Genomic DNA, 26,719 nt, shown 5'->3' with positions numbered 1-26,719 from the left:
CTGGATGCACTATCACAAGGCATTTGTTTTGTTAGGAGTGCTGCACCAGGCATCACTTATATATTGCTTTATATACTTCTCAGTATTTCTGTAGTGTGGCAAGGAAAACTATTTTAAAGGAAAATATAAAAAACTCTATGAGACAAAGCAAATATTTAAATAGTTTTCCCATGTATGTAATGTGTTCCAGGACAATAATTTGAGTGATTCTATACTACTCAAGATTATACAAGGAAATGGTGAAAAATAAAATAAAGGCTAAACCTCGAAGACTAGAATTCTCAAATTTTGTCACATTGAACCTGTTGATTCTTGCCAAGCAAACCTATTAAAGCTGACAACACAGTTTACTACTGGTCTGGAGGCAAAGAGATCAAAGGAGAGAAAGAGAATGAGGGAGAGAGAGAGAGAATGAGAGAGAGAAAAGCCACATAAGCAAAAAATGTGTGAGCAGGTTCCTGGAAAAAGACTCCATGTAATCAAAAAGATTAGTTTGATCGACAAATTCTAAGACTCTCCCTGGTACTGAGACGCAAATAGTACATTCAGAGTGCAAAACTGCACAGGGAAGCAACATGCGTCATGACTTCTGCAGGAGTGCTGACGAAAAGGCAACTTTCTTGCTTGAGCTATATATTCACAGTGCTCATTTATAAAGCATTCAGTACTTTATACATGAACATGGTATATATAGCTACTACAGAAACAATACTTTCTCCCATTTTGACCACAAATTCATATACTGTTCTTTAAAAACATAACTTAAATTGCTTAAAAAGTTATAGCTGAATCTGGCGATATCTGACCAGAAAAAATGTTTTATTGTAAAACCCATACTGAACCCATGATAAAAAATATTTTTTTATTTATTACACTTCTATACCACCCCATAGCCCATTGGGCTCTCTGGGCAGTTTACAAATTTAAAAGACATACAGACAATAAATAATCATATTTAAATAGACAATAAAACCAATACTGAAAAAAATTGACAAACCACAGCGACTATAATATATTTTTAGGATTCTTTTTAACTCTTAGCCTGAATGCTGTGACCCTTTTTACATTGCTTTTATAGATGTTTTAATTCATTGTTTTAATTGGTTTTAATGTGTTTTACTTTGGTTTTTTAATGTGTTTTAATTGGTTTTAATGTGTTAGTATGTTTTATGTATTGTAAGCCGCCTAGGAAGGCCTTGGCAGTTATAGGTGGCCTATAAATACACATATAAATAAATAAATAATAAAATTAATATATGGCATAGCAGTAATTAGCAGTTCCCTGAGAAAGACCTCAGTAGCAAATATAAGGGTTATATAATTCTGTACATTATAGTCCATAAAGAATGAGTAGATTAGCATTCTACACAATATTGTTTATAAAGAATGGAAGGTTAATTAAAGGCTAATAGTTAGAATTTAAAAAGTAAAATGTCAAAGCATATTCAAAGTGAAATTTGGAAGAGTTTAATTCAGCAATCCAGGCTATCTTGAATTAATGAAAGTAAAAGAACTTAAGCTATACTTTACCCAACAGTTGGTAAATGGCTCCCTGATCACAAAGATCAAGATTCACAGCTTCATCACAAAGAGACACAACAGGACTCAGCACTCGTAAACTGTAGCGCATCTGTGCAAGTTTGGAGCCACGCCCACCTGTACCATAGAAACTATTCCCTTGTGCAAAGAAGTGATCTGTGAAAATCAAACACAGGAAGTTGAACATCTTATTTTGCAATATACTGTTATGTTTGACCTTCAGCAGTTGGGATGTGCAAAACCTTTTGTGTAAAAATGATTTAAAGAATATTGTAAACATCAAGATTGTACTTTGTTACCACAACATAGATTTTTCCTAATATTTAATCAAGTACCTAAATCAGCAACTGTAATATAAATTTAATGGAAGATCACCAAATATAAAGGAAAATATTACCATAGCTTTTTGGTGCCTTTGTACAGGAAGAAGAAATACTGAAAGTATGATTTATAAGTGGGATCCAGCTTCTTGAAGCTTCCTGACTGTGGCAAAGGTCACAGGGCAGTGGTAGTACTTCCCCACACATATTAAAAAAGAAAACTGAGTATGTGTAGGCTGTTTCCTGATGATTTATGTATACCCAAGTTGTAGTCTACACTAGCAAATTAATTGCATACAGTTCCCCATGTGTGTCACTAAATAAGGGATTAGGGTTCCTGGTCCCTGGAACCTCAGACTTTCCCCTGGTGTTTGAGAAAAACAGTAAAGTTTTATTATAAAAAACTAAAGTGAACATTTAAAAGCTGTGTTTGTCCTGGTATCTTCCAATTCCAGGTGAGGTTATATGCAACACTCAGTTTTGTTCCAGACTGAGGACTATCCCTCTTTCAGTAAGTGAATAATTGAGATATACCAGCACCAAAAAGTAAATAAAAACTTTTGCTTAATTACAAAAATCAAAAGTCTTGCTCAAGTAAAACAGCACTACACTACTTCTGAAAGATATCCAGGCACTGAAGTCACTCTATACATTTATTTATTTATTTATTTAAAGTTTTTATATGCCATCCAATACTAGAATCTCTGGACAGGTTACAAAAAACAAAAACAAAAAACAGAACACCAACGTAAATGTTGAGCACTGAGGAGGATTAACGTAGAAACTGCAAAGCACCACATATTGTACATTGTTGACATTATTGAATCAGGTAACTGAGCAAACTTATAAATGGGTTCCAGCAGATCATGGGCACTGGTAAAAATATGAATTACACTTCCAGACTTGTGAAAGGTACCTAAAACAAGCTGTGGTACATAATGGCCATCATGACTTTGGCAACATTCAGAGTCATGGCCTGTCAGAAAAGTAGGGAACCTATAGACCTACTTTTCATTCAAACTCTGTGGTTTAATTGTGAAATTATTCTGGGGGTTAAGAGTGCTGAATGGTGGGAAATGAATTTGCTCTAGCACTTGCTGCTTTCATGAGCAGAAGAATTAAGGGGGACCCCCCTCCACACACACACATTTCCCAAACCACAAGCATGCATATTTTTCAGCTTCAGAGGATGCAAAATTGAGCTGTGAGTCCATAGCTAGGTGTATAATTAAATTCACCCTACTCACCATTACCCAAACACCATTCTAGAAACACGAGAAGGTGAGTATTTCCTTGGTACATCATGTAGTCTTCGATTAACAAGGGAGCCATTGTAGCTAAGGTCGCAATTGCATGAAGCTGTAATTCTTCATACTGTGCTGCAGACATGTCAAGTGCTCCTGGCTTTTCATTTGGTTTTAAATAATAAAACAAAGCCAGCATAACTTTACCCTCATGCAGCAGCTAAAGAATGAAAGGAAGTAAGATATAAAACACTGTTTTAAAAGGAAAAAAACCCCATGAAGTTAAGATAAAAGCACTTAATTGTCTTGTTAATATTTACAAAGCACTTCTTTAACATTCATGATTTTGCATGACATTTCAGGTGCAAAAAAATGCCCTCTGTTCCCCTGACATTTTTCTACTAGTAAGATCAATTGCCATCTTATTAGTCATTCCAACTCATTCCTCTAGCAGAACATGTTTTTACTTGTTGATTTTTCCAGGTAGGACTGACACGTTAACTCTGAGCTTCTACGATTGTTAAGCTGTTAGTCTATTTCAGTTGGGGGTGGTAGGAGCTATGTTTCAGTATTTTAACCTTTAAGTACTAATATGCATGAAGTACTAATATGCATGAAATTCCTAGTTAGCTTACAGTTAATAAGGCAGAATGCCAAAAAGTTAAGAAACTTTGCTGAGCGAAGTAGTCTTTCTGATGCATCTTACCTGAGCTAATTTTGGTTGGCTTGGATCATTTGTAATGAATTGTTATAAAGTTATAAAATATACTGCAAATGAAGAGGCACATTGCAAAAGCCAAACAGAGATTTATGTATACTCTTTATTAATAGTGGACAGCAGAGGTGGCTCAGTCACAAATAAATAAAGTATTAGACAATTCAAATCTATCATTTAAAAAATGAAAAAGTCTGATTTACACTGAAGGTGGATTACTTCTAGAATTGCTTATACAGAAACACGCAATCTTCCAAATCTTCCAAATGCAGCCTAGATGTGCAGTGCATTTTAATTAGCTATACCATAGTAAGAAAACAGCAATTTGTTTCAACCTACATGCTGGTGTAGGCTCATAACCTCTTTACAAATACATTTTCACAGGACTATATACACACGGAGAATGAAAAATGCTAATTACCCCATTCTTTTAAGTCTTACCTGCACTGTACATAAATCTTTCACTAGTACAGTAAGCATGTTAAGCAGCAGCTTTTTCAATTCAAAATCTTCATAAGAGTAAGTGAGCTTGAGGCCTTTTATCAAAGGATTATGACTTTTCACTATGAAGGACACAAAAGTCATTTTACAGTGAAAGAAATATAACAAACAAACCTTGGTAAGCAGCAATACCACTTATTCAAAGGGTAAAATACTTACATTCAGTAAAAGTAGCAAATAGTATTAACTGCTTGGCAAAGCCAGTTTCCTAAAAATAAGAAAATACAATTAAATTGCAGTGAATTTAACTACAAATGTTACCATTATAGTCTATATTTATAGAGTAAAAAACTAATCAATAAAATAATAAATAATAGACCACTTTAATCATTTCTAGAAACTATAATGGATGTCCTTTTGTTCAGGCGATAGAAAGATAACTAATAGTGCAATCCATTAAATGTCTCCTCAAAAGAGAATTGCATTGAATTTAATGGGGCTTAATCCCAGATAAATGGGTATAGCAATCCTATGTCACACGGCATGGCTTGAAAGCTTCTGAGAACAATGGTAAGGAACTGCCCAACTTCCAAGACTGAGGTATAACTTTGATTTCCTGGAACCTGTAGAAGTGCCTAAGGAACTATGTTGCTGTTGATATCCATCAGCTCAGAAAACCAGGGCCATCTGTGTCTTGTTTTTGTCCAGGCTCAGAGCTTACAGAGGAAATAGTCCACAGCACAACTGGACAACATAAAGACAGGTAATGCAGAACTACAAAGGGTAAAATTAGGTCAAGGCAGGTAAAACAGCCATGCCTTATAAGATCAGGTACAGGTAATTGAGACAGAGTCACATCTGGAAAGGGAAGATGGCTCACACACAGTTTGATTCACACAAGGCAAAAGTAGTCAGGACCTTGGACAGATCACCATGGGAAAGCTGGCTAGAGTGTTGTCATCCATGGACAACTTTGCTGAAGCATACAAACTTTCTGTGATCTCATGAAGACTGGCTAGCGTAGCACTGGTATTGATCTATACCCTCTACACCTGTAAAAGGCTACCATCTAGCTTTTCTGTTGTTGATCTCTATAGTGCATGCAAGTATGAGAGATGGTCTGGAAGGGAGGTTTTTATAACTGAGAAATCCAGTAAAGCAACATGGACTGGATTGGAAGGTCTATGAGTGGGGGAAAGCAACTCAATGAAAGGTGCTTTTCCTAATCTGTTATCTTCTGCTATGTCTGAGTGTAGGATGAGACCACTGGGTAGTTCTTATCAGCATCTGCACTTTTTTTGCTTGAACCTTGCAGAGGGTCTTCACTATCAGCAGGAATGGTGAAAATGTATACTGAAACCTCTGGGCCAACACACTGAACAGACAACTGTTGCTTTCCTTCCAATATTCTGATACCTTGAGATCCATAATACTACTTCCCTATTAAGGCTTATCACAAAGAGATCTAATTCTTAATAGCTATTTGCGGGAAATTTCTTGGATTGAGGCATCATTTCTCCTGATTTAGAGTCCCCCAGCTCAGCCAATCAGTCTGAATATGCAATGTGTCCTGGATGAATTCTGCTGATAGCAAGACCAGATTGTGTTTCACCCACTTCAGTAGGAAACTAACCTCTATTTAGAAACTGCTGAATCAAGTATCTCTCACTCTGTCCAGTAACAATCTTTGGATGTTGGCCATGTCTGAGAAGCTAATAGTTCACTGTCTGCTCCACCATCCCACTTACTGTGGGAATTCATTGCTGGGTCATGCTGTACTCACGTACCACACGAAGACCAAGAGTATTGTAATTTACCTATGTAACCATATAAGGCTTGTAACCATATAAGGCTTGTAACCATATAAGGCTTGTAACCTAAGCATTAAGGTGTTGGCTGCTTGTATACGATGGCTAATTGGCTGTATTCAAATGCCTAGGTAAAAAGTGTGAAGTAATAAAAGCAGATGCCGGTGGTGAGGGGGAAAAAAGGAGAAAAAAAAAAACTTGGGGAAGAAGAAAAAACCTTGGGGGAAGAAGTATTTGCTGTTCTCCCCCAGCAACTAAACCGAGCATGCTTTGTAACTGATTTCTGGACTGCAGTCTTTTTTTCTTTCTTTAAACTTTCTCGCGCCGCTTGCCGAGGTTGACTGGCTGGCCCAGCCAACCCGCCACACTTACCATCAATCAAAGCAATCTTATGTGTTTTTTTAAAGTTAAGTGAGAGCTGAATAGCCGTAACTCACTTGCCAGGATTAATTGACTTGGTGAAAATATTGTGGTAAACATATTTGTCTACAATTCAGAAATCTAAGAAGAAACAGAATTACTAAGACATAAAAGTAACCCAATAAATTTCAAGGAGAAATTTGTGTCAGTTGTGGATATGCTGAGATAAGTAAACAGAGCAACATTACCTCTTTTAAAAAAAGTTTTGAAACACAAGCAACAAATCATTCTATGACATTCAAAATCATGTATACTTACAATCATTGGTGTTCCAGGGTTCTGAGCTACGAGGGTAGCTATCACCAAAATGTCATTTCTTAGCTGACGATCATAATGTCGTGAACCATGTAAAAGTAAGTTTGTAAATGCTTCCTTCAGAGCACTAATAAAAAAAGTGAAATTCTGTATTTTAGTTTATATGTTCTATTTTTCTCTACTCAAAAACAGTATATAACTCTTGCTGAAGTCTGAAATGTCAAACTTTATTTTCTTTCACCTATTTGAGTTACACTTAGGGTGGTATCCTAAGTAGGGTACCGTAAGCAGACCCATTAAAATGAGTGAGACTTACGTTAATCACAATTGACTGAATTACTCTTAATTTTAATACATCTATTCTACATAGGGTTAACAATGGAAACAACCCTATAATAGATTGCTGACAACAGTTGAGTTTGTCAGAAGAGAAGAATGAAATGGGACCAGCAAACTTATAAATCTGGTATTGTACTAGATCCCGGTAACTGAGCTGCAAGTGATTTTAGATACCATATGAGAAGGCTACTGCAGTTAAATGCCAGTTTAGGTTATTCCAAATGAAGAGAATGACATTGTACCCAGTGAAAATAGTAACATGGGTAGGGGACTTCCTGTATTCATAATGTTGTTGTCTAGGTGGTGAATAGTCTTTGTAAAAATAATAAAACCTAGAGTAGTGGGGGCATCTACAGTTCTTTGGCATAATGTATTCATGGTGCAAAGAAACTTTGGAGGATGGTGAAGAAGCTGGAATGGCTTATCAGTACCATGGTGACTACTACTTTCACAGGGATGGAGCCTGAGACAAAAGATAGTATGGTTATTGCAAAAAGCATTCCTGGGACCCAGTATTCACTCTGAATGGGTTAGTTTGCCCCCTGTTTGTTCTGCTTGGTATTAACCATTAGCATGAAAGGGCTAGTCTTGAGCTACCTGGTCCAATAGAGTGGCTGAAGCTGTTTATACTGGATAGGCTAGAGCTCCCAGTAATGGAGACTGTTGCCCAGAGGTACTTTTCCTAATACTCCTGCAGATTGCAAAAACTGAGGAGTCAAAGGTGGCTTCTCACAGCTGGTGGTATATAGGTGCTAGTTCACTGCAGCTGTGTCTGCTGTCTGCAGGGCTTGAGAGCTTGTTCCCACAGCAAGTAAAGGCATGCTTTTTATTTCCTGGTCTATGCAGGGAAGTCCTGACAGCAGTTGCAAGAATACTCTTTGTGCACTTCTTCAAGGCAAAGGAGGTAATCAGAGTTCCCATCAACTAACAATATACTCCTGCCACAGCAGGTACACTTTTTGAAGAAGGCCTTGGAGGTTATGTGCCCCGAGGGATGGAAGGAAAGAAGAAAACTCAGAGAAAACAGGACAGAAAGCAAAAAGGAGGATAACTTCTGTTAACAATACAAATGAGATAGAAAGTGTTTGTTGTTGCTGCTGTTTTTGTTGTTGAGATTTCAGCCACTAGAATATTCCAAATACTATTAGTCACTTTGTCAGACAAAAAGCAATTAAGACACAATCAGAAACCACACCTGGGTAACATGTAGTAGAGGTGAACAGGGCTCCCACCTCATGCTCTGTCTAGCTCTATTGTTCTGTGAATGTGCATAACCTATACGTGTTAGTTACAGATACTGTGAAGAAGAACACTGGCTTATATGCAATTTTAGTTCACTCAACTGTACACATTCCAAGTTACTGAGCTGATTAATAATTTCTTCTTTGGAAGTTTTTTCTAATAAGTTCCAGAGGATTTCTGAGGAACGGAATAGCAGCTGCCCAGAGGGGTCAACATCATTCAGATGAGAACATAATCTTGTTGGTGCTTGAGCTTTCATCATAAGCTTGCAGTTTGCTTCTGCAAAATGAAAGGATCACAGATTAGCTCCCTTCATATTGCTATTGCTAGAAAGCAATATAGGTAAAATTAGAACAATGATTCTGAAACATATAAATTATACTAACCAGAAATGGAAAGATGCTGCAGGGTTTTAATTATCCATAATTTCTCAGGAAGTTGATTTTCAACTAATATCAGCGACAAGACCAAGGTTTCTGCTAAACCTCCCATTTCCACCATTTGTTTTTTATAGTTTGCACTTACAGGTTGATAAACTGCATTGTCAATAATTGAAAAAAGTTTGTCAATGCTATATAAATTATATTACCATGAAGTAAACAAAGAATTATATGAACATGTAAGATATCTTCTTAGAAACCTACAGAAAAGCACTACTCCTAATAAATAGCTAGTTTCTAAACTGTATTATACTAAAACTAGTCAAAATCCTAGATTAATATTTCAGTGAATTAAATGTAACTTGAATAGAAAAAACACCAATTTAATCTAATTAAGAATTATTATTAAAAAGTAATTATAGGTTCACTCTGATTGAGAATTACATGCCTTCTTATGCCCATTCTGTCCTTCCTTGTCTGACACAAAGTTAATTAATTACTTGCTGTTTTAATCAAACTTTAGTGTGCCATTACATCTGAAATGGCTAACTTGGGTTTTTGAGAGATCTCCTCAACCAGGACTGAAAACCAGGTTTTAATGAATTATTCCCTGCGGGTGAGAGAAACTAAAATTTACTGCTGACTTGTTTATACTTCTATATAACTATCGATATTAGGAGCATCTGTGCGCCAAGGCAGATCTTTACTCAGAGTTGAGATGTGGAACCTTCATTTCTTTCCCCCACACTGATAATGTGTGATTTATGACAAGGTGAATCTCCCATGGGCTTGTGGGCACAGCACCCAGAGACCTCTCCCCCAAATGGTGGTGCAGTGATTCCAGCTTTTATGGCACCTTATGGCCAGTGCCCCAACACTGAGGCAGCCTTCATGCTACCTGAGGTAACTCCATGGCTCGGTCTGGAAGCCTGAAGCAAGCAGCAAATTTTGGCAGTTCTTTCAAGCAGTTCATTGGCCTGGCTTTTTTTAATGGTAGGACTTTGACCTAAATGGTAGATGAAAACTCAGTTGAGGATTAGTGTGCAAGTTGGGCAAGCACTAGGCACTTAAAAAGTGGTATTTATTAAATGTACAAAAGCAGTTTAAACAAGTTGCACAACTTCTTGCCTCAACAACAGATTTGCTTCTTATTAATTGCCTTTCAAGACTGTAGACCTTCCAAAGAAGCAAGTGTTGAAAAACCAGTATAACCATTAAGTGATTATAATAAGAGGACAGAGTCATGAGAACATATAATAGTGACTAGCTTATGGGAACATATTACACCAGCTCTCTTCCAGCTGCACTAGCTGCCAGTCAAAGTCTGGGCCTGATTCAAAGAGCTAATATTAATATTCAAAGTTCTAAATGGCTTGGGGCCAGATTATCTGAAAGTACACCTCATCCCATATGTACCTATCTAGACCCCAAGATAATCTTTGAGGGTCCTTCTCTGGGAAGTCTCCTCCAAAGGAAGTGAGGTGGGTGGCTACCAGTTGGAGGGCCTTTTTGGTTGTGGCACCCTGGTTGTGGAATGAATTCTTCAAAGTGGTGTGCCTGGTGCCTGCTTTGTATTCTTTTCAGTGAAAGGCAAAACCCTTTTTATTTTCACAGCATTTTAACAGTTTTAGTTTTAATATTGCATTTTATTCTGTACCGCTACTGTGCCTCCATGCGTATTCAATTGCAGTTGCTGTGATTTTGTTGTTTTATGTTAATTTTTGCATATTTTTAAGTTTTGTTAACTGCCCAGAGAGCCTTGGCTTGAAACTCGTAATTTTCTCCCCTAAAAAGAGGGAAGATAATGTGATTAAGTCCTATCATGTTGAGCTCCTTATATTACAAGGTATACCTCATCCACTGTGCTTCTGCTTGCTCTTCCCTTACTGCAGAAATAGGGCCTTCAGGCTATCTGATTCAGGCCTATGATTTACTGACTACATCTCGTTAACTAGGTTTATATATACATATATATAAAATAAAGTGTACCTTCAAACTCTTTCTTGGATAGCTCACCATGGTAAAAACTAATGATGCATTTACAGATTTGTATCCTTACTTGAGAATATGGCACCCTCAACAAGTAACCTGAAGAGAAAGATGTAAGATGGACACTTGATACAGCTGCAACATTGTGATGCCGTGCAGGATACACCTGTTACATCCCCCGTTTAACAACATTTCAGTATTTATTGTAACAGTTTTGATTTCTAGGCCAGAGAAACAAAGGAATACCTGAGAAAGGCAATACTCTGCTCCCTGTACATTCTTAGCAAAATACTAAAAAGTACTGCTGGCTTTTCTAGCCCACCTCCACAAAAGCCCACAGACATCCTGTTAGTTCACAAAACAACTCCCTACAGTGCAATCTATAATACTGCAGGAAGTAGCTCTACAAAGAAAGAAAAAAATCATTTGTGTCAAAAACATGAGAATAAAGGTGGTCATACAACTTATAACTTTCATAATATTATACAAGTGATATGTTGTATGGCTTCATGGACATGAACTAGAACCCAAGGCTGAATTATGTGTGTTTTCAAAGAATTAGACATGGAATTACATGTAATTTGATGGAAATACATAGCATAACCCTAAATAGAAGCAAATTCTACTTCGTAATTATGTTTAGAATTACAGTCAAAGGTTGTTTGGTTAGTCTCCCTCACACTATTTGCTCTTAGCTGGAATAATCTTCACACAGTGATTAGCTCTATAGATAATTTATGGTATACAAAGAGATGTCTGAAAAGTATGTTATTGTATGCAGTCCAAAATTACCCAATTGTGCGATGGATTCTTTAACTTCATCTGCATAGTTTACTTCATCAGATAACTTTTTTTTGTAAAATGGTAACCTAGAACATGTAAACAAAAAGTAGGTATTACAAGTACATTTAAAATAGCATGGCAGAACAATGAGACATTCTGGAAGAGATGCACTGAACTGATGGTGCTATGGGATTTTTGCTCCAGTTTTCGGCCAATGATAGTTCGAGTCCCTCAAAATTTTGTCTTGTCTCTCATGCTTTCTTTTCATTATCTATGTCAAGAGTGGGCAGTTTCCAGAAGATATGGGGCTGCACTCACTCATCCTGGAACCCATCAGAGACTGCACTGCACCCGTTGAAACTGCTGCTGCCATCATCAAAATTACTACAGATGCAGTGGTAAACCCTGAAGGTTGCCAGGAGTACAACTCTGTTTGCAAACAGTTGTTTGCCTCTTGTTTATCTTTTTCCATTGCAAAGTAGTTGCTGCTGCTGTATTTGCCACTATGATGGCGAACTCAATAGTGCTGGAGGGGGTAACATGTGCGCTTCCCCAGTCTTCATAAAATTTGAGTGAAGTCACTTTGGACTGAAGTGTTATAAATATGAGGATGACATGTTAGGTGCATGCTCTTCTATGGCATTTTCCACACTTGGTTCAGATAAATTGCATAACTCACTCAAAGAATGAGTCATCACTCACTTCTAAAGTTAAAAACTAGCAGAAAACACTAGTGAACACTGAACTGCTTCCTTGCTGAAGAAAATTAAATAACTTAGATATTTAGAAAAGGGATGGATTTTGATAATTTATGAAAAATGATGGCTTTGCGGACCCCTCTGAAAATTAGTACACAATGGATGAGTACATTATTATGGACATTATTAGCTGGACCGGACCTCCCTGCGACACCTGCTGCGCCGCCGCTGCCGCCACAGCCAAGGCCCAAGCCACGGAAGACCTGAGGCACGCTGCCGGGCCCGGGGGACAGCTGATGCCGCTTCCGTGGCCACCGCCGGTCCATCCCGGGGACGGGGATGCTGGGCCACCGTCGCGGCTGAGGAGGGCGCCGTCATCTTACCATCTTGCTGGCCGGCGGCTTCTCTGCGCCCGTCCTTGCGCCGCCCCCACCGGCGTCGGTGAGAGCAACGCCGGATTGGGGGGGTGGGACGGGCGCCGGCTTAACTCGCTGGTCGCAGCCTGGGGCAGGAGCTGGACAGGACCTCCCTCCCTCCCTGCAACACTTGCTGCGCCGCCGCCAAGGCCCACGCCACGGAAGACCTGAGGCACCCTGCCGGGCCTGGGAGCCAGCTGATGCCACTTCCACGGCCACCGCCAGTCCATCCCAGGGACGGGGAGGCCGGGCCGTCGCGGCTGAGGAGGGCGCCACCATCTTACCATCTTGCTGGCTGGCGGCTTCTCCGCGCCCGTCCTTGCGTTCCCCCCTGCCGGCGTCAGTGAGAGCAACGCTGGATTGGGGGGTGGGGGGCGCGAGTGGGCACCGACTTAACTCGCTGGTCGCAGCCTGGGGCCAGTGGCCTGGGGCTGGCGGCTGAAGGGCAGTCGCTGCTGTTTGTGGCCGTTTGTGGGCGTGCGGGGGCTGGGCTGGCAAGGGACTCTGTCGGTGGGTGGAATGTTTATCGGGGGGGGGTAGATGGGGAGTTTTATATTGTTTTAATGTTTTTATTGTATTTTAATCTGTTTTTATGGAGTCGTCCCTGGCTACATTGACGGTTGAGCTACCTGGAGAGCACGTGGGCGCCGCCACTGGGGTGGTCATGGGCAATGGATGTTACAGTGCTGGGGGTTCAACGTGTCTGCATAGAAGGAGGAGGGAAAGATGGCTGACACCTGTCCCTCCTTCTGGTTTTACCCCCAGCCAGAGGTTCCAGGTAGTCTTGTCAATCGCCCCCCGGACCTGACAGTTGCTTAATGCTGTTGCTTAATGCCAAGTTGGTCCACAATAAATCGTCCCTCATCCATGACCTGATTGTGGATGAGGGGGCCGACCTGGCTTGCATAATAGAGACCTGGGCGGGAGAGGGCGGGATGTCACCCTCTCTCAAATGTGCCCGACCGGGATCTGGTTCAGCACCGTCCATGCCTGGAGGAGAGGTGAGGGGGGTTGCTTTGGTTTACCAAGTCTCCATCTCCCTCACGGGGCTTCCAGTCCCTTCGAGGCCAGGGCTAGAGTGCCTCTGGTGTTGGGTGACCGAGACAGATTGGGGATTCTGTTGGTGTACCATGCACCCTTCTGCCCAACAGTCTCCCTGCCTGAGCTGATGGAGATCATCTCGGACCTGGTGTTGAGGACCCCCAGGATGTTGGTCCTGGGAGACTTCAATCTCCACGCCGAGACTGGTCTGACTGGTGCAGCTCAGGACTTCATGGCCTCCATGACGGCCATGGGGCTGTCTCAACATGTCACAGGCCTGACCCATGAACATGGACACACTCTGGACCTGGTTTTCTCGACGGGGCAGGAAGAGGGTGGTCTGAGGGTGAGGAATTTGTGTCTGACACGCTTGTCATGGTAAGATCACTTCCTTGTGAGGTTTGTGCTCGAGAGCAGCCTTTCCCTCTGTAAGGGTGTGGGCCTGATTGTGTGGGTCCGCCCCCGGAGCCGGATGGATCCGGATGGATTCCTGAAGGCCCTGGGGGAGTTTTCGGCTGACAAGACTGGTGTTCCTGTTGAGGCTCTGGTCAAGCTATGGAATGGGGAAATGACCAGGGCTATTGACACGATCGCTCCTAAGCGTCCTGTCCCACCGGGCAGAGCCCACTCTTCCCCTTGGTATACACCTGAATTGCAGGCGATGAAGCAGGTTGGGAGACGTCTAGAGCGTAGGTGGAGGAAATCATGGGATGAATCTGACCGAACACACTTAAGAGCCCATTATTGGGCCTATGCTGTGATGGTGAGGGCAGCAAAAAAAAAAATTCTTCTCCACTTCCATTGCCTCCTCACAATGCCGTCCGGCGGAGCTTTTTCGGGTGGTACAAGGGCTGGTTCATCCTGGCCCTAAGAAAGATCTGGTTCCACCCTCGAAGGCCTGCTGTGACGACTTTGCCAAGCATTTCAGGGAGAAATAGGGACCTGGATCTTGGAAGTGGTTAATGCCTCTCTGAGGGGGGGGCTGGGTACCTGCCCCTTTAAAGGAGGCAGTAGTCTGACCGGTCCTGAAGAAAGCGTCACTGGATCCAGAGACAGCCATTAATTATAGACCAGTGGCCAACATCCCGTTTCTGGGCAAGGTGTTGGAGCGGGTGGTGGCAGGACAACTCCAAGCACTCTTGGATGAAACTGATTATCTGGACTCGTTTCAGTCCGGCTTCAGACCCGGTACTGAATCTGCCTCGCTCGCCCTGTACGATGACCTGTGCAGGGAGAAAGACAGGGGGAGTGCGTCCCTGTTGGTTCTCCTGGACCTCTCAGTGGCTTTCAATACCATCGACCATGGTATCCTTCTGGATAGGCTAGTGGGACTGGGGGTCGGAGGCACTGTTTTGCAGTGGTTCCACTCCTATCTCAATGGTCGATTCCAGAAGGTGATGCTGGGGGACTATGCCTCTGCACCATGGCAACTATGCCATGGAGTACCGCAGGGATCCATTTTGTCCCCTTTGCTATTTAACGTCTACATGAAACCGCTGGGAGAGGTCATTAGGGGGTGCGGGCTGCGGAATCATCAGTACGCTGATGATACCCAGCTCTACCTGTCGTTGTCTACCAATTCAGGTGAGGCAGTGGCTGTACTGAACCGGTGCCTGGCCGAGGTAATGGGCTGGATGAGGGCCAATAAACTGAAGCTCAATCCAGACAAGACGGAGGTCCTGTTGGTTGGCGGATTGGGCTTCGGGGAAGGGGACCTGAACTTAGTCCTGAATGGGGTTGCACTCCCTCTTAGGGACAAGGTCCGCAGCTTGGGTGTGCTCCTTGACCCAGAGCTTTCACTGGAAGCTCAGGTGACAACGGTGGCGAGGAGCGCTTTCTTTCAGCTTCTGCAGGTGGCAATGAGCTGAAAGGATTATATTGCACTTCTATTTTTGTGTAATTTATGTGTACAATTATAATAAACTTGCAAGACAGCTGGGACATCACCAAGAACAGAAGAAAATGAAGAGTCGGAGTAGGGTAAGTGAAAGAAGAACAGGAACAGAAAAAGTTTGATAGGCTTTTTCAGACCCTATGATTAATGAACTACCAGATGAGAACCAGAAGGGATATATACTATATTCAAGAGAGAATCTACTTCCTTTCAGTTATGGCTGCTTGAATGTAGTCTTATTTTGGTTTTCCATTTGAAAATAATGCAAAAAATTAATGGTGAGAATATTAATTTTTTTAAAACATCTGGATCACTCCCATTATTTCCCTTATCTGCTGCACTACTGTCTGTTCATTCCCTTTTAGTAACTGTTCCTTTTTTGTTCCTAGATCAGTTACATGGCAACTGATTCCAGGCAATTTGCAATAAACTACTCAATGAGATGGTGTTATAACACATTGTAGTCAATCAGATGTCACTGAGCACAAATGAAGTCAACTGAAAATCAATGCTTCCTCTATCAGACATAATTGATTCAATATTATATAGTGAATGAGATGGCATCATGCTGCTCTATTGCTAATCAGATCTAGGTATGTTGTAATCCTGCAGAGAGCAATAGAAATGCACAACTGGACACTTCTGCAATCATTAAAAGAGAAAAAGACTGGGATAGATGATAATTTTAACACTGCCAGAAATGTTCACATTAACATTTTCAAGGTAAGAAATATTCAGAAGCAATTTACCATTGCCTTCTTCTGTGTAGTACTAACCAGAGTTAGCTTGAGTGTCACTGCTTTTGTCTGTGAAAGATTTCCACCAGTATTGCCTTCGACTATTGCTGCTGCCCTTCAGGAGTTTCTCTACCCCCATCACCACTAATGATAACCACTCAGTTTTGCTAATGTGGCCATTACTTTTCAAGAGAGTGGATGCATTTTAGTCTTGCATCTTAGGTTTTGTCATTCCATCTTGGGTAAGCCTGCTAGGAGACCAGTCTAGTAAGAGAATCTGGCCTCTTGGTGGCATTGCTCTTGACTCTGATATTCTCAAGTCTCCTCATCATGTTAAAGTGGGCATCCAAGAGGGAGTTCAAAGAAGTTAATGAAAATTAATTTGTTTCCTACAGAAGTTGCAAAAATATTTTTTTAAAATCTATCAATGAGCTTGGTCTGGTGATATATAGCCATTTCTTTGAATAAGCACTAGTTTCCAGGAATACTGTTTAAAGAGAGACTGAATCAGCCTGAATGGCCTGTATCAGCTGCTATTTTTATCCACTGGCCATTATGAACTAGCACACTTCTGTTTTGCCACATAAAACAAGTAATGAAGAGTAAGACACTGCAGCCAATGCAGACAATGAGTAAAAGAATAACATTTCCTTCCCTTTTTCAAATTAGTTATTGTTGGCATGACTTCTCACCTGTCTCATTCTCAGAGCAAACATAAAAAGGAACATAGCAGACATGTCAGGGAAACAACATTGAATAGAAGGAGGGCCAAGAAGGAACTTGTACAGCATTGAAATTCATTCAATTTAGTTACAGATGCCTACTTCTATATTCACAATTACTAATATGGATTTTGATCTGCAATATCAATGAATAAAACATTCACTTTCCCACCTAGTCTGTGTAAATGACAAGGTGGCTAACCATTCAACCCTATACATATTAACTGGGAAGAAAGATATACTGTATTCAGTGGGGTTTACCCTCAGGAAAGTGTGCACAGGTTTACAGTCTAAATGCGATAACAAACACAGCAAAAATCGAGACATTTGGTCAACCAGGTTCTTAGAAATGTGATGCTGGTGTTACTGACTGAAATGGTTTTCTAGTCCTGCTGGTCCTTAACAGGGTGTTTCATAAAAACTGATGCTGGCTTCAACAGACCTGAGGTATTTCGAAACCACAGTTACACAGTTTCCTTTTGCCATGATAGTGACATTAAGACTGACATTTCAGTATATAAAAGTGTATTTTTATATATTACAATCTCCGAGGAGTCTTTCCACAAAACATGCTATGGAAGGTTAGGCACAGGAAAAAAAATCCTACAACTACCAGCATTCCCTACCCACCAGGACTGGCTGTGAAACAGTGGGAATTGTAGGATATTTTCTGTCTGTACATGAATGGGGGATTGTACTTTTAATCTCTTCATCACAATAATTCCAGGCCAGTTTATTTAAAGCAACAAGACACTCACAATTGTCCCAAACAATACTCAAAAAGCTTCTTTCTACCTAATCATTAACCACAGAGTATTTGTGACTACGGAAAGAAAACTTTAGAAAAGTCAGAGTATAAAAAGAGAACAGAGATGGTAAAAGAAGGGAAGATTAGTTAATAGCAGACAAATATTGTATACTGAAAAGCAGTATTAAAATAATTAAAACTTACCCATACAACTTAAGAATTTCACAGGTAGGTTCAATAAAAACATCATAAAGCTGAATTTTTTCTGCACAGAGGTTTAAAATTTTAGAGATTTGTGTTAAATCATTAAGAAGCTTGTCATGATTCAGAATCAAGGAAACTTTTGTGGTCCCAGAAAAAAGAAAATGATGTGTAATAACTAAACCTTAAAGTTCAATTGTAAAAATGGACACAAATTCAAGTAAGCAGCAGTTGCCAGTTTTCCCAACAGTGAAGATGATACATCAGTTTCACAGAGCTACTTACCCACAGCTATCGGAGCAACTTCTTTACTCATTATCAAACTGTTCATACAAACTTAATTAGACTGATTTATCACATACCCCCATCCTAATATATCTTCCTGTTTTTCAAATAGACAACATCAGCTATCCAAACGATGCATGCTGGTGTGGCAGTAGAGAAAGCCCATGTACAGCTCATGCATGTAACAGCACTTTGCTGCTGACAGCTATGGGGAGATCTCAATCACTAAAGTAGCTATTTTTTCCCCATAATATAACCTATGGTAACCTTTTGTTATGTCAGCCCTCCAGATGTTTTGAAATCCATTTTCCAACATCCCTGAGCATTAAGTATGCTTTCCGGAGTTTGGAAGGGGAGACAAAATCAGCCCAAGACATCTAGAGAGCAAAAGGCTTCAGAAAACTGCATTATATGAAGGCTGGCACAAGTACACAAGCATGCCAATTAGAGGCTGGAAGCAAGAAGATTTTAGAAATGCTGATAAGCAGAATTATCTGCAATTTTGCAAAGAATGCTGAAATCTACGTCATACAGTCTGATGGCTACATCCTATGCAATATTGCAAAGCATCTGGAATATAATTCAAAGCATTCTGTGTGACATTGTAAGGTTCTGGTACGACTGCTTTGGATGACAAAATGATTTCAGACACACTGTGAGCAAAGTCATTACTACCTATTTTTTATCCAATGTTTCCTATTTAATTATTCCAGTATTTGATACTAGCCCACCAGAAATACTTTTGCATGATAAATCAGAATTTATATTGTACAACATTCAGGGCAAATAAGAACTAACACATAATGAAGTTATTTTGAATCTAGGAGTACTATACCAATGCAAGTGGTTTGTGTTTATCTGTTATTTTGTGATAAATGGTAACAAGCAATCATTTATTCAGAATTTTAACCTATTGTCTTTTCAAAAATACAGAAAATTTAATAGTCTTTCATAAACAAAGACAAATCCTTGAAGAAAAATAAAATTAAAGTAAACATACTGAGATGGACCCACTTTAATCATACTTTAAGTGGATCTAATTGAAATCAATAGTACTAAGTTATGCTCCAATGACTTCAGTGGGTATGCTCTGGGTATAACTAAAATGGGGACCACTGCTGATGTTTCCTTGCTGCATAGAATGTACCATAGGCAGCTAATCTTCTACTAAAGCTGTCATTGCTTGCATAAAAGACAAAATACACATTAACCAGAACAGAACCAAAATTATTTTGCATATTCTTCATTGTTTTGACTTCCATGATTACTTTAGAATGAAGGCGGGGGAAAGGATACAATCCCATGTTCATAGTGTTTTGCAACTGCCTTTAATGCCTGGAGCTGTTCTTCTGAATCACTCTGAAAAAGGAAAATATGAGTGAGAACAGTATACGTATATGTTGCATGGCAGTGCTTAAAAATATTCTGCATAATTATGCTATTCAAGATTTTATTTAGACAGGGAGAAGTTCTAAGTGGACATATTATTTAAGAAATCCTCTTTTGATCCAGGAAATCTTGATAACTATTGCCAAGTTGTTAGCATTCACTGAGTCTTCAAAAATGGTGGCAACTAAACTCCAAACATTTTTAGATGATACAGATTATTTTGATCAATTTCAGTGTTTAGACTCAGTTTTGGTACTAAAATGGCATGGGTCACTTTGCTGACCTCTGTTAGGAGAGAGACAGGGGAAATGCAACCCTGTTAATTCTTCTACTCAGTTCTTTATGAAAGCACTCAACATGGTATCTTGCTGGACTGACTCTGCAGTTTGGAGGCATTATAATATAATGGTTCTAATTCTAACTGCACAGTCACTTTCAGAAGATCAAGTGGTGGCTGTCTTCTGTTTCACTCCACACTTGCAGTGATTCTGTGGGTCCTGCAAGGTTCCATCTTCTCTCCCATTCCTTTTAATATCTATATTAACTTGCTGGGTGAGCTCAATAGGGGATTTGGGATAAGGTGCCCTCATGATGTGGATGACAACCAGCTCTTTTGCTCCTTGCCATGTGATTCAGGAGAACCAATGCATGTGTTGAAACAGTGTGAGGATTCAGGAATGGGCTGAACTCAGTAAATGGCATGGATAAACCACTCTGGGTGACCTTCAAATACTTTAATTAATTAAATATGAGGGGTAATAAACTGAAGTTGAATCCCAAGATTCAACTCCCTCTGGATATGGTTTTCACACACAGAAAAGATACTTACTGGATCAGACTAAAAGCCTACCCAGTCCAGCATTTTGTCTGTGCAGTAGCCAACTTGATGCTTCTGGTGAGTACAGAACAAGAGATGAATATGATGTTACCTTCCTACTTGTACTTCCCAGCAACTGATTTACAGAGATATATTGCTTCTGATATGGGAGATAATATATTGGCATCATGTTTGATAGCCATTAATAACCCTGTCCTCCATGAATTTGATTAATTTCCTTTTAAAGTCATCAAGTTGGTGGTCATCAAACCATCCTGGGGTCATGAATTCTATCATTTAACAATGAATTATGTGAAGAAGCTAAAAAGCCCTAAACTTTGTTACTTCCCTTACAAAGACTGTTTCTAGTCATTCAATCATTTGGCAGCTGGAAAAGTACCCCTAGCATATGTACTTGTCACTATTCCCAATAGCAATAACAGAGACAGAGGAAGATGGAGGTGGGGAATTGGCATTTGGCATTAAGGAGTGAGTGGGATGCTAGTATCCCAGATGGTCAATAAAATGAATGAAATTATTGTCATCAAAATGAATGACTTTTCTTCAAGTCAACAGCTCATATGAATTAGCAGACTGCTTCAGGTCTTGCACCCCAGAGGGGAATATATTGAGCCTTCAGTTTGCTGTATTGTTGTATCATATATGAGACACAATGGATACTCCACTGGGGGATGAGGCTTTATCTGGACAAACACAAAAGTAAGGTGGTTCCAAGGGAAAGTGCAGTAAGAGCCCTGTCCCAAGAGATATCAGTTAGGTAGTAGAGCAAGAAAGATAAAATGCCAGGAAGGAACATAACCCTATATGGGTTTGAGAGCCAAGTGAACTGTGTGCTGAAGTTTAGAACTAAGAAACAGTAAGTTTGTCCGCATGGAGTTCCAGGAAAAGCAGCAACTGGTGCTTAAATTCCACATACATTTCAAAGCAAAGGATAGAATACAATGAAGAGAACAACAGCTTGGGTTTGGGGAGTGAAAGGAACTATTAAGGAGGTTTCTGATTATTTGTCTGAATTTAAACTAGTTGATTGAACATACAAAAACCATGGTTCAGAGGGAAAGGTATATAGAAAAAGACACACCACAAGGCATGCTCAGATGTTGCTTTAACCTGCTGTTTAACTTTTGTTAACTGCCCAGAGAGCCTCAGCTACTGGGTGGTATAAAAATGAAATAAATAAATAAATAAATAAATAAATAAATATTTTTGTGGTAAGTACAATTCAGATTTGGGCCATATTTCCAGCCAGTGTCTTAAATTAGCCAATGTGAAAGTACTTTATATGTAAAGAATTGCAACCATTATTTAGAAATAAACTGAAATTCAAGAAAAATTATGCAAAAGAGAAGATTTTTAATGTTTTGGTCATACTTACTGGTTCTGTTTCTTCAAGCAGTGTGATAACATGATTAAGATCCAGAGATTTCAAGTGATTGCCCTAAAATAATTGAAAAGGTTAATAATACCTATGCATATAACACAGGTCCCATTCCATGTCTACCTATAATGCCTGCTAGTTCTGAGTTCTTTCTCCTTTACTTTCAGTTAAGGGTGTGTGTATTTCACAATTCTACACAAGTACTACACAGTGAGAGAATTTGACATCATCTATGAAATTTAGCATCTGGAGAAAGTGCTTTTCCATTCTAAAAGGAAAGGGCTTTCACATTCTCTTACAGCTGCAATGATAAGCATGAGGGCAATTCTTGATCAAACCTCAGAAGTTGAGGAAGGATGGGGCTCCAATCACCTGGTTCTTTTATATTGCTGGTGGAAGTAGACTTATGTAAAAGCAGTAAATATGAGCAATTTTTCTAGAGGTGCAAGTTTTATTCATGGGCAGGATACCATTTTTGATGCAAAACTTTGGCTAGATTCACACACTGTTTTTAGACTTGTTATCTTTGCAAAGAATATATACAGTACTAGCTACAGACTTCCTAATTATATAAAGTTCACTGCTGCTGGTGTGTCAAAAATAAGTGTGTCAGAAGGCCAAATACTTCAGATGTTGAGAAGCCACACCTAGAATTTTCCACACATAAAGAATTTAAAATATAATATTTCTGCACTGGCAGGGAGAAAAGGGTAGAGTTCCTATACTTTTAATAATTGTTTACAAGAAAAAATTTATACCTCCTGATATTTTTATTTTACACAACTGTTGATGATGCAAGAATCTTTTCCTCTTTTCACTGGGCCATTCATGAATATATAAATGGTACAAATAAATAACAAACATATTTCTTCACAATCTCCTTCAAAGAGACTGCTTATATAGTAATATATATGAAGATAATAACCATTCAATGAATTGCCCTTCTAAACATTTTAAAGAGGATGGGGCTGCAATCACCTAGTTCTGTATTGCTGGTGGGGGAGGGGGCTAGAGTACCAATTCCTTCTTCTGAGGTCAAAGTACTGTCTCTAACCACCAATTTTGAAATCTGAAGTATCTTATGGCTATCGTATCCTATGACCTTAGACACTGCCTAGTGTAAGGTCTAGGTGTGGGCAGCAGGCAACTAAGGCTAGAATGCCAGAACCAGGACACAGGTGCAAGGTGGAGTCCTGCAAGCAGGCTTAGAGGGCCAGAAACAAGAGGCATGCTTGTCTAACAGTCCAGGGTCAAAGTCAGGGAGACAAAAGATCCAAGCAAACACCGTTCAAGATATCACAATCCAAAAGCACAGTTCAAAAGTCAAGTTTCAAAAAGATAGTCATGTTCAAGAGCAAGGTGAGACCAAGGGTACAGGTACCTGGGAATAAGGGTAAGGCTGGAGACAAGGATGGAAGAAGGAACAAGCTGGAGCTGGGCAGGAATCAGGATTCAAGCAAGGCAATGCAGGAAGACAGAGCACAAGGGAGTCACCATTGTCTTTCTTAATGTTCTCACTTGGCTGCTTGACAGGCAGACAGTCAATGCGCAAGAGAGCCAGTGTGGTGTAGTGGTTAAGAGCTCAGGCTGGGACTCAGGCGATCTGGGTTCTAGTCCCCACAGCCATGGAGCCAACTGGGTGACTTTGGGCCAGTCACAGACTCTCAGCCCAACCTACCTCACAGGGTTGTTGTTGTGGGGATAAGATGGAGGAGGAGAATGATGTAAGCTGCCTTGAGCCCTTTGTAGGAAAAAGGCAGGATATAAATCGAATAAATAAATAAATACTGTACCTCTGTCATGTCTTCCCTGGAAGACTCCTCTTCTGCAGAGGACAAGGACTTACCTTGGGGCCAGGGATCCAGTTCAGCAGTGAGGAAGACCTGGAGGACTCAGGAGCCTTCCTTCCCTGGGGAAGTTCAGGACATAGTCAGCTGGATATCAGCTGTGGACCCAAGACCTTCTTGATAGCTAACACCTCAGTAGATTGCAGGAGCTCTACTCAGGAGCAATGGAGAGCCTGCAATGGTCGGGGTGGGATAGGTACAGCCAAGCCAGCATAAAAGTCTGACTTTGAAGAAAAACCAACACTAGAAACAATGCACCATGACTAGAAATCATACCTGCTTCTTATCTCTTGATTGAGTGATTCTAGGGAATCCTTAACCTTTCACAACAGATCCACAGCTATTGACCTCAGCTTCCTAACAGTAAATGCCTTGTCATACATAGTGTCATCCAACTATGGCTTTTTTGCTCTCTTCCTCTCAACCAGGACAAATCCCTTCTCCTTGTTACTATTGCCACCTGGGCCACAGCGAGAGGCAGGTGAACAAGCAAGTTGCAATGGTGAGGGTGAAAAGAAATTTCAGGGGTCTCTTGTCAGTAGGGTCCCACTAGGATGTAGGGCCTATACTTACCTTTGACGCTGGCCCTGGAAGAAAGTACCTGAAGCACTCCTGTCACCCTATGTACCTGGCTGATGTAAAGTAGCAGTCTAGCCCTCCAGGTTTCCATGCACACTGATGGCATTTGGAAATGTAAGTCATTTATGAGAGAGGAAGACTGTAAGTTTGTTCCAAGACAAACCTTCTTGGGAAAAACAAAATAAAAAGAAACCCATCAACTTTTTGACATCCTTTCTACTAATTTTATTTATTTTGCAAAACATTCTATTTGTTTGCTATTGTAGGTGTTACATTTTGTTACCCTATGTTCCTGTTTACCCTCCACTTAAAAGGAAGAAGCTGCCCTCTTTTGGATGCGCGATCAAAATGCAAACTCGCTGGAGAATACAATCATGCAATAGAAAACCGGAGGCAATAGAAAAGGAAGCCCAAATACGAGATGGATTGATTTAACAAAGGAAGTACAGCGCTGAATTTATAAAAGCAGAGCAGGGCTTTTAAGGATAGGGCATTTTGGAGGCATTTCGCTGGTAGGGCTGTCACAAGTCTGAAACGACTTGACAGCGCATAACAAATATATAAGATAATATAATAATAAGTACTAAAGATGAGGCACACTGCACGGCTAACTAGAAATGAAGGCGAAGGGGCTTAATTTCCGCCCTTTCCAGCTCACCTCCCCAAGGCTGCCGCTGAGCTCGCTTTCCGAAGGGCGCGCCAGCCTCGAGGCAGGCGAGAGGTTCTTCCTTTTCTCGGCGGAGGGAGCCAGGAGGTTCGGCGAAAGCGCGGGCCGGCCCAGAGAGGCCATGGCGCCCTCGAATGCCCTGCGCCAGCAGCCGTGCCCCGAGCGCCGCTTCAAACGAGATGGCCGCAGGGCCGACGACAACACAAGCCGGGCGGGTTGCCATGGGAGCAAGAGAAGCCGGCTAGCTGTGGGTGCCCTGAGGGAGTGAGAGGAGGAGGCGAGCGAGCCCAGCTCCCAGGCGGGAACGACTACGGAAGGCCGGAGCGGGGCCACGCTGTAGCCCGTCGGAGGGAAGGGATGGGGGAGGGCGGGTGCCTCTCCTCGGCCTAGCCTCGTCGGTCCCCTTTCCCTTCCCTCCGAAACAGGCAGAAGAGTCCACCTTCCTCCAAAAATGCCCGTCTCATCCAGTACACATAGGAATAGGCACTTACTGGGGGCGCGGGGCGGGGGGGACACATGGTACGCTTACTGAAGGGAAACATGGGCTCATCTTTGTCAACATATGTACAGCTGCGAGAGGAAAAGCTCCGCTTCTTTCGGCGGAGAAAAAGCCGTCGGTGGAAATGGCGCCGAAAATTCAAACGTGCGTTTATTCCGTAGTGATGCAATGATAAATCCACGGCAAGCTGCTCCTTGAGTGAAATGTTTGTCCACCCAGTGTTAGTCCCTGTGTGCCACAGATGTGGGGACACTTTATAAGGCTTTTGAGGCGTGTTTTTGTTTGTGTGTTTGAAGTAAGGCTAATTTCGCAGAACTCACTTGGAAGGGCGGGCGTCGTTAGCGCAGACGCAAACGGATAAAATCATAATTTTTGAGATAGGAGCATGTGCAGAGTCAAAATAAGTTTGCTTCCCCGCTGAAATCTTCTTTCAAGAATAGGAACGCTTACACCGAAGTTATGAAAGTATTGCTGACAAGTTTGTTATAACCTTTTTTGAACTGTAGAAATTATCTACACTTAGTTTTGCTTAACACCCTGACCTTCCAGTTGTTGCCTTCTACTGTGTACTGACTATATTTGTGCGCGTTTGCAATGCATTGGGACAGTTTTGTAGAAAGCCAGTGTGCATGGACCTAGCAGTATATTGGCAGAAATAGGTCTCAACTCTATACGTTGTATCTAGCGGTGTCCTTTACTAGTGTAAACAAAGTTGTAGCAGAAGCCCAGTTCCAAACTATGTGCAAGAGAATTTGAGAAAGTTGCATTTGTGAAGGAAGAGGCAGCAAAGCTCTATTTAGGACATCAGTGTCTCCTGCTGGCAGTGCATTTGATTAGGGCTATGATTCTATATTTTAATGCTTTATCTGAAACTGCTGCAGAAAAAAACAGAATAGCAGCACAATGTATTTTGATTGATAGTAGTAGAGGATTCTCTGCACAGGTTTTAGCTACTGCCTTACTGATAACGTGTCCCTGTTCACTGTGGGAGGAAAAATTTATCTTGGGGGTTTATATTTCTTCATCATTCTGCATATTCTATTAACCAACAAGAAGATGCTGTGGTATAGCTGCAGTATATTTTATGACTTTTCATGAGGCTTTTGTTCTGATTTGAAATTTAATATCACACTGTAAAAAAAAAAAACACAACCTATGAAAAAGCTGGAAAACATGGGAGAGCTCCTGGAGGATGACAGTGTTGCAAAAAGGCCCTGAAAATGTCCATGAATGATCACAAGTGCACAATAAATACTTTGTGCAGAGAAGCACCAGGAGCCACCCACCTGGAACAACTAATCTATA

At 40.8% G+C, this 26,719-nt stretch overlaps 1 protein-coding gene across 1 annotated transcript in view; it reads right to left on the bottom strand.

Moving 5' to 3' along the window:
* CFAP69 (cilia and flagella associated protein 69) overlaps positions 1 to 25,038 on the bottom strand; it is a 37,700-nt gene extending 12,662 nt beyond the window's left edge. Inside the window, exons 1-13 of the mRNA XM_044425093.1 lie at positions 24,907 to 25,038; positions 21,820 to 21,882; positions 19,514 to 19,576; positions 17,936 to 18,045; positions 11,485 to 11,561; positions 10,693 to 10,791; positions 8,710 to 8,859; positions 8,425 to 8,602; positions 6,746 to 6,869; positions 4,479 to 4,527; positions 4,260 to 4,381; positions 3,107 to 3,323; positions 1,531 to 1,695 (exon numbers count right to left, since the gene is read on the bottom strand). Coding sequence (XP_044281028.1) covers positions 1,531 to 1,695; positions 3,107 to 3,323; positions 4,260 to 4,381; positions 4,479 to 4,527; positions 6,746 to 6,869; positions 8,425 to 8,602; positions 8,710 to 8,859; positions 10,693 to 10,791; positions 11,485 to 11,561; positions 17,936 to 18,045; positions 19,514 to 19,576; positions 21,820 to 21,882; positions 24,907 to 25,038 — 1,549 coding nt within the window. The remainder of the gene's footprint in view (positions 1 to 1,530; positions 1,696 to 3,106; positions 3,324 to 4,259; positions 4,382 to 4,478; positions 4,528 to 6,745; positions 6,870 to 8,424; positions 8,603 to 8,709; positions 8,860 to 10,692; positions 10,792 to 11,484; positions 11,562 to 17,935; positions 18,046 to 19,513; positions 19,577 to 21,819; positions 21,883 to 24,906) is intronic.
* Between the last annotated feature and the right edge of the window lie 1,681 nt (positions 25,039 to 26,719).

Source organism: Varanus komodoensis, unplaced genomic scaffold (genome assembly GCF_004798865.1).
Source record: "Varanus komodoensis strain SLA01 unplaced genomic scaffold, ASM479886v1 scaffold15, whole genome shotgun sequence".
NCBI lineage: Eukaryota > Metazoa > Chordata > Lepidosauria > Squamata > Varanidae > Varanus > Varanus komodoensis.
The sequence above is the reverse complement of the archived record's forward strand: the minus strand, read 5'-3'. Positions and strand labels throughout refer to the sequence as shown.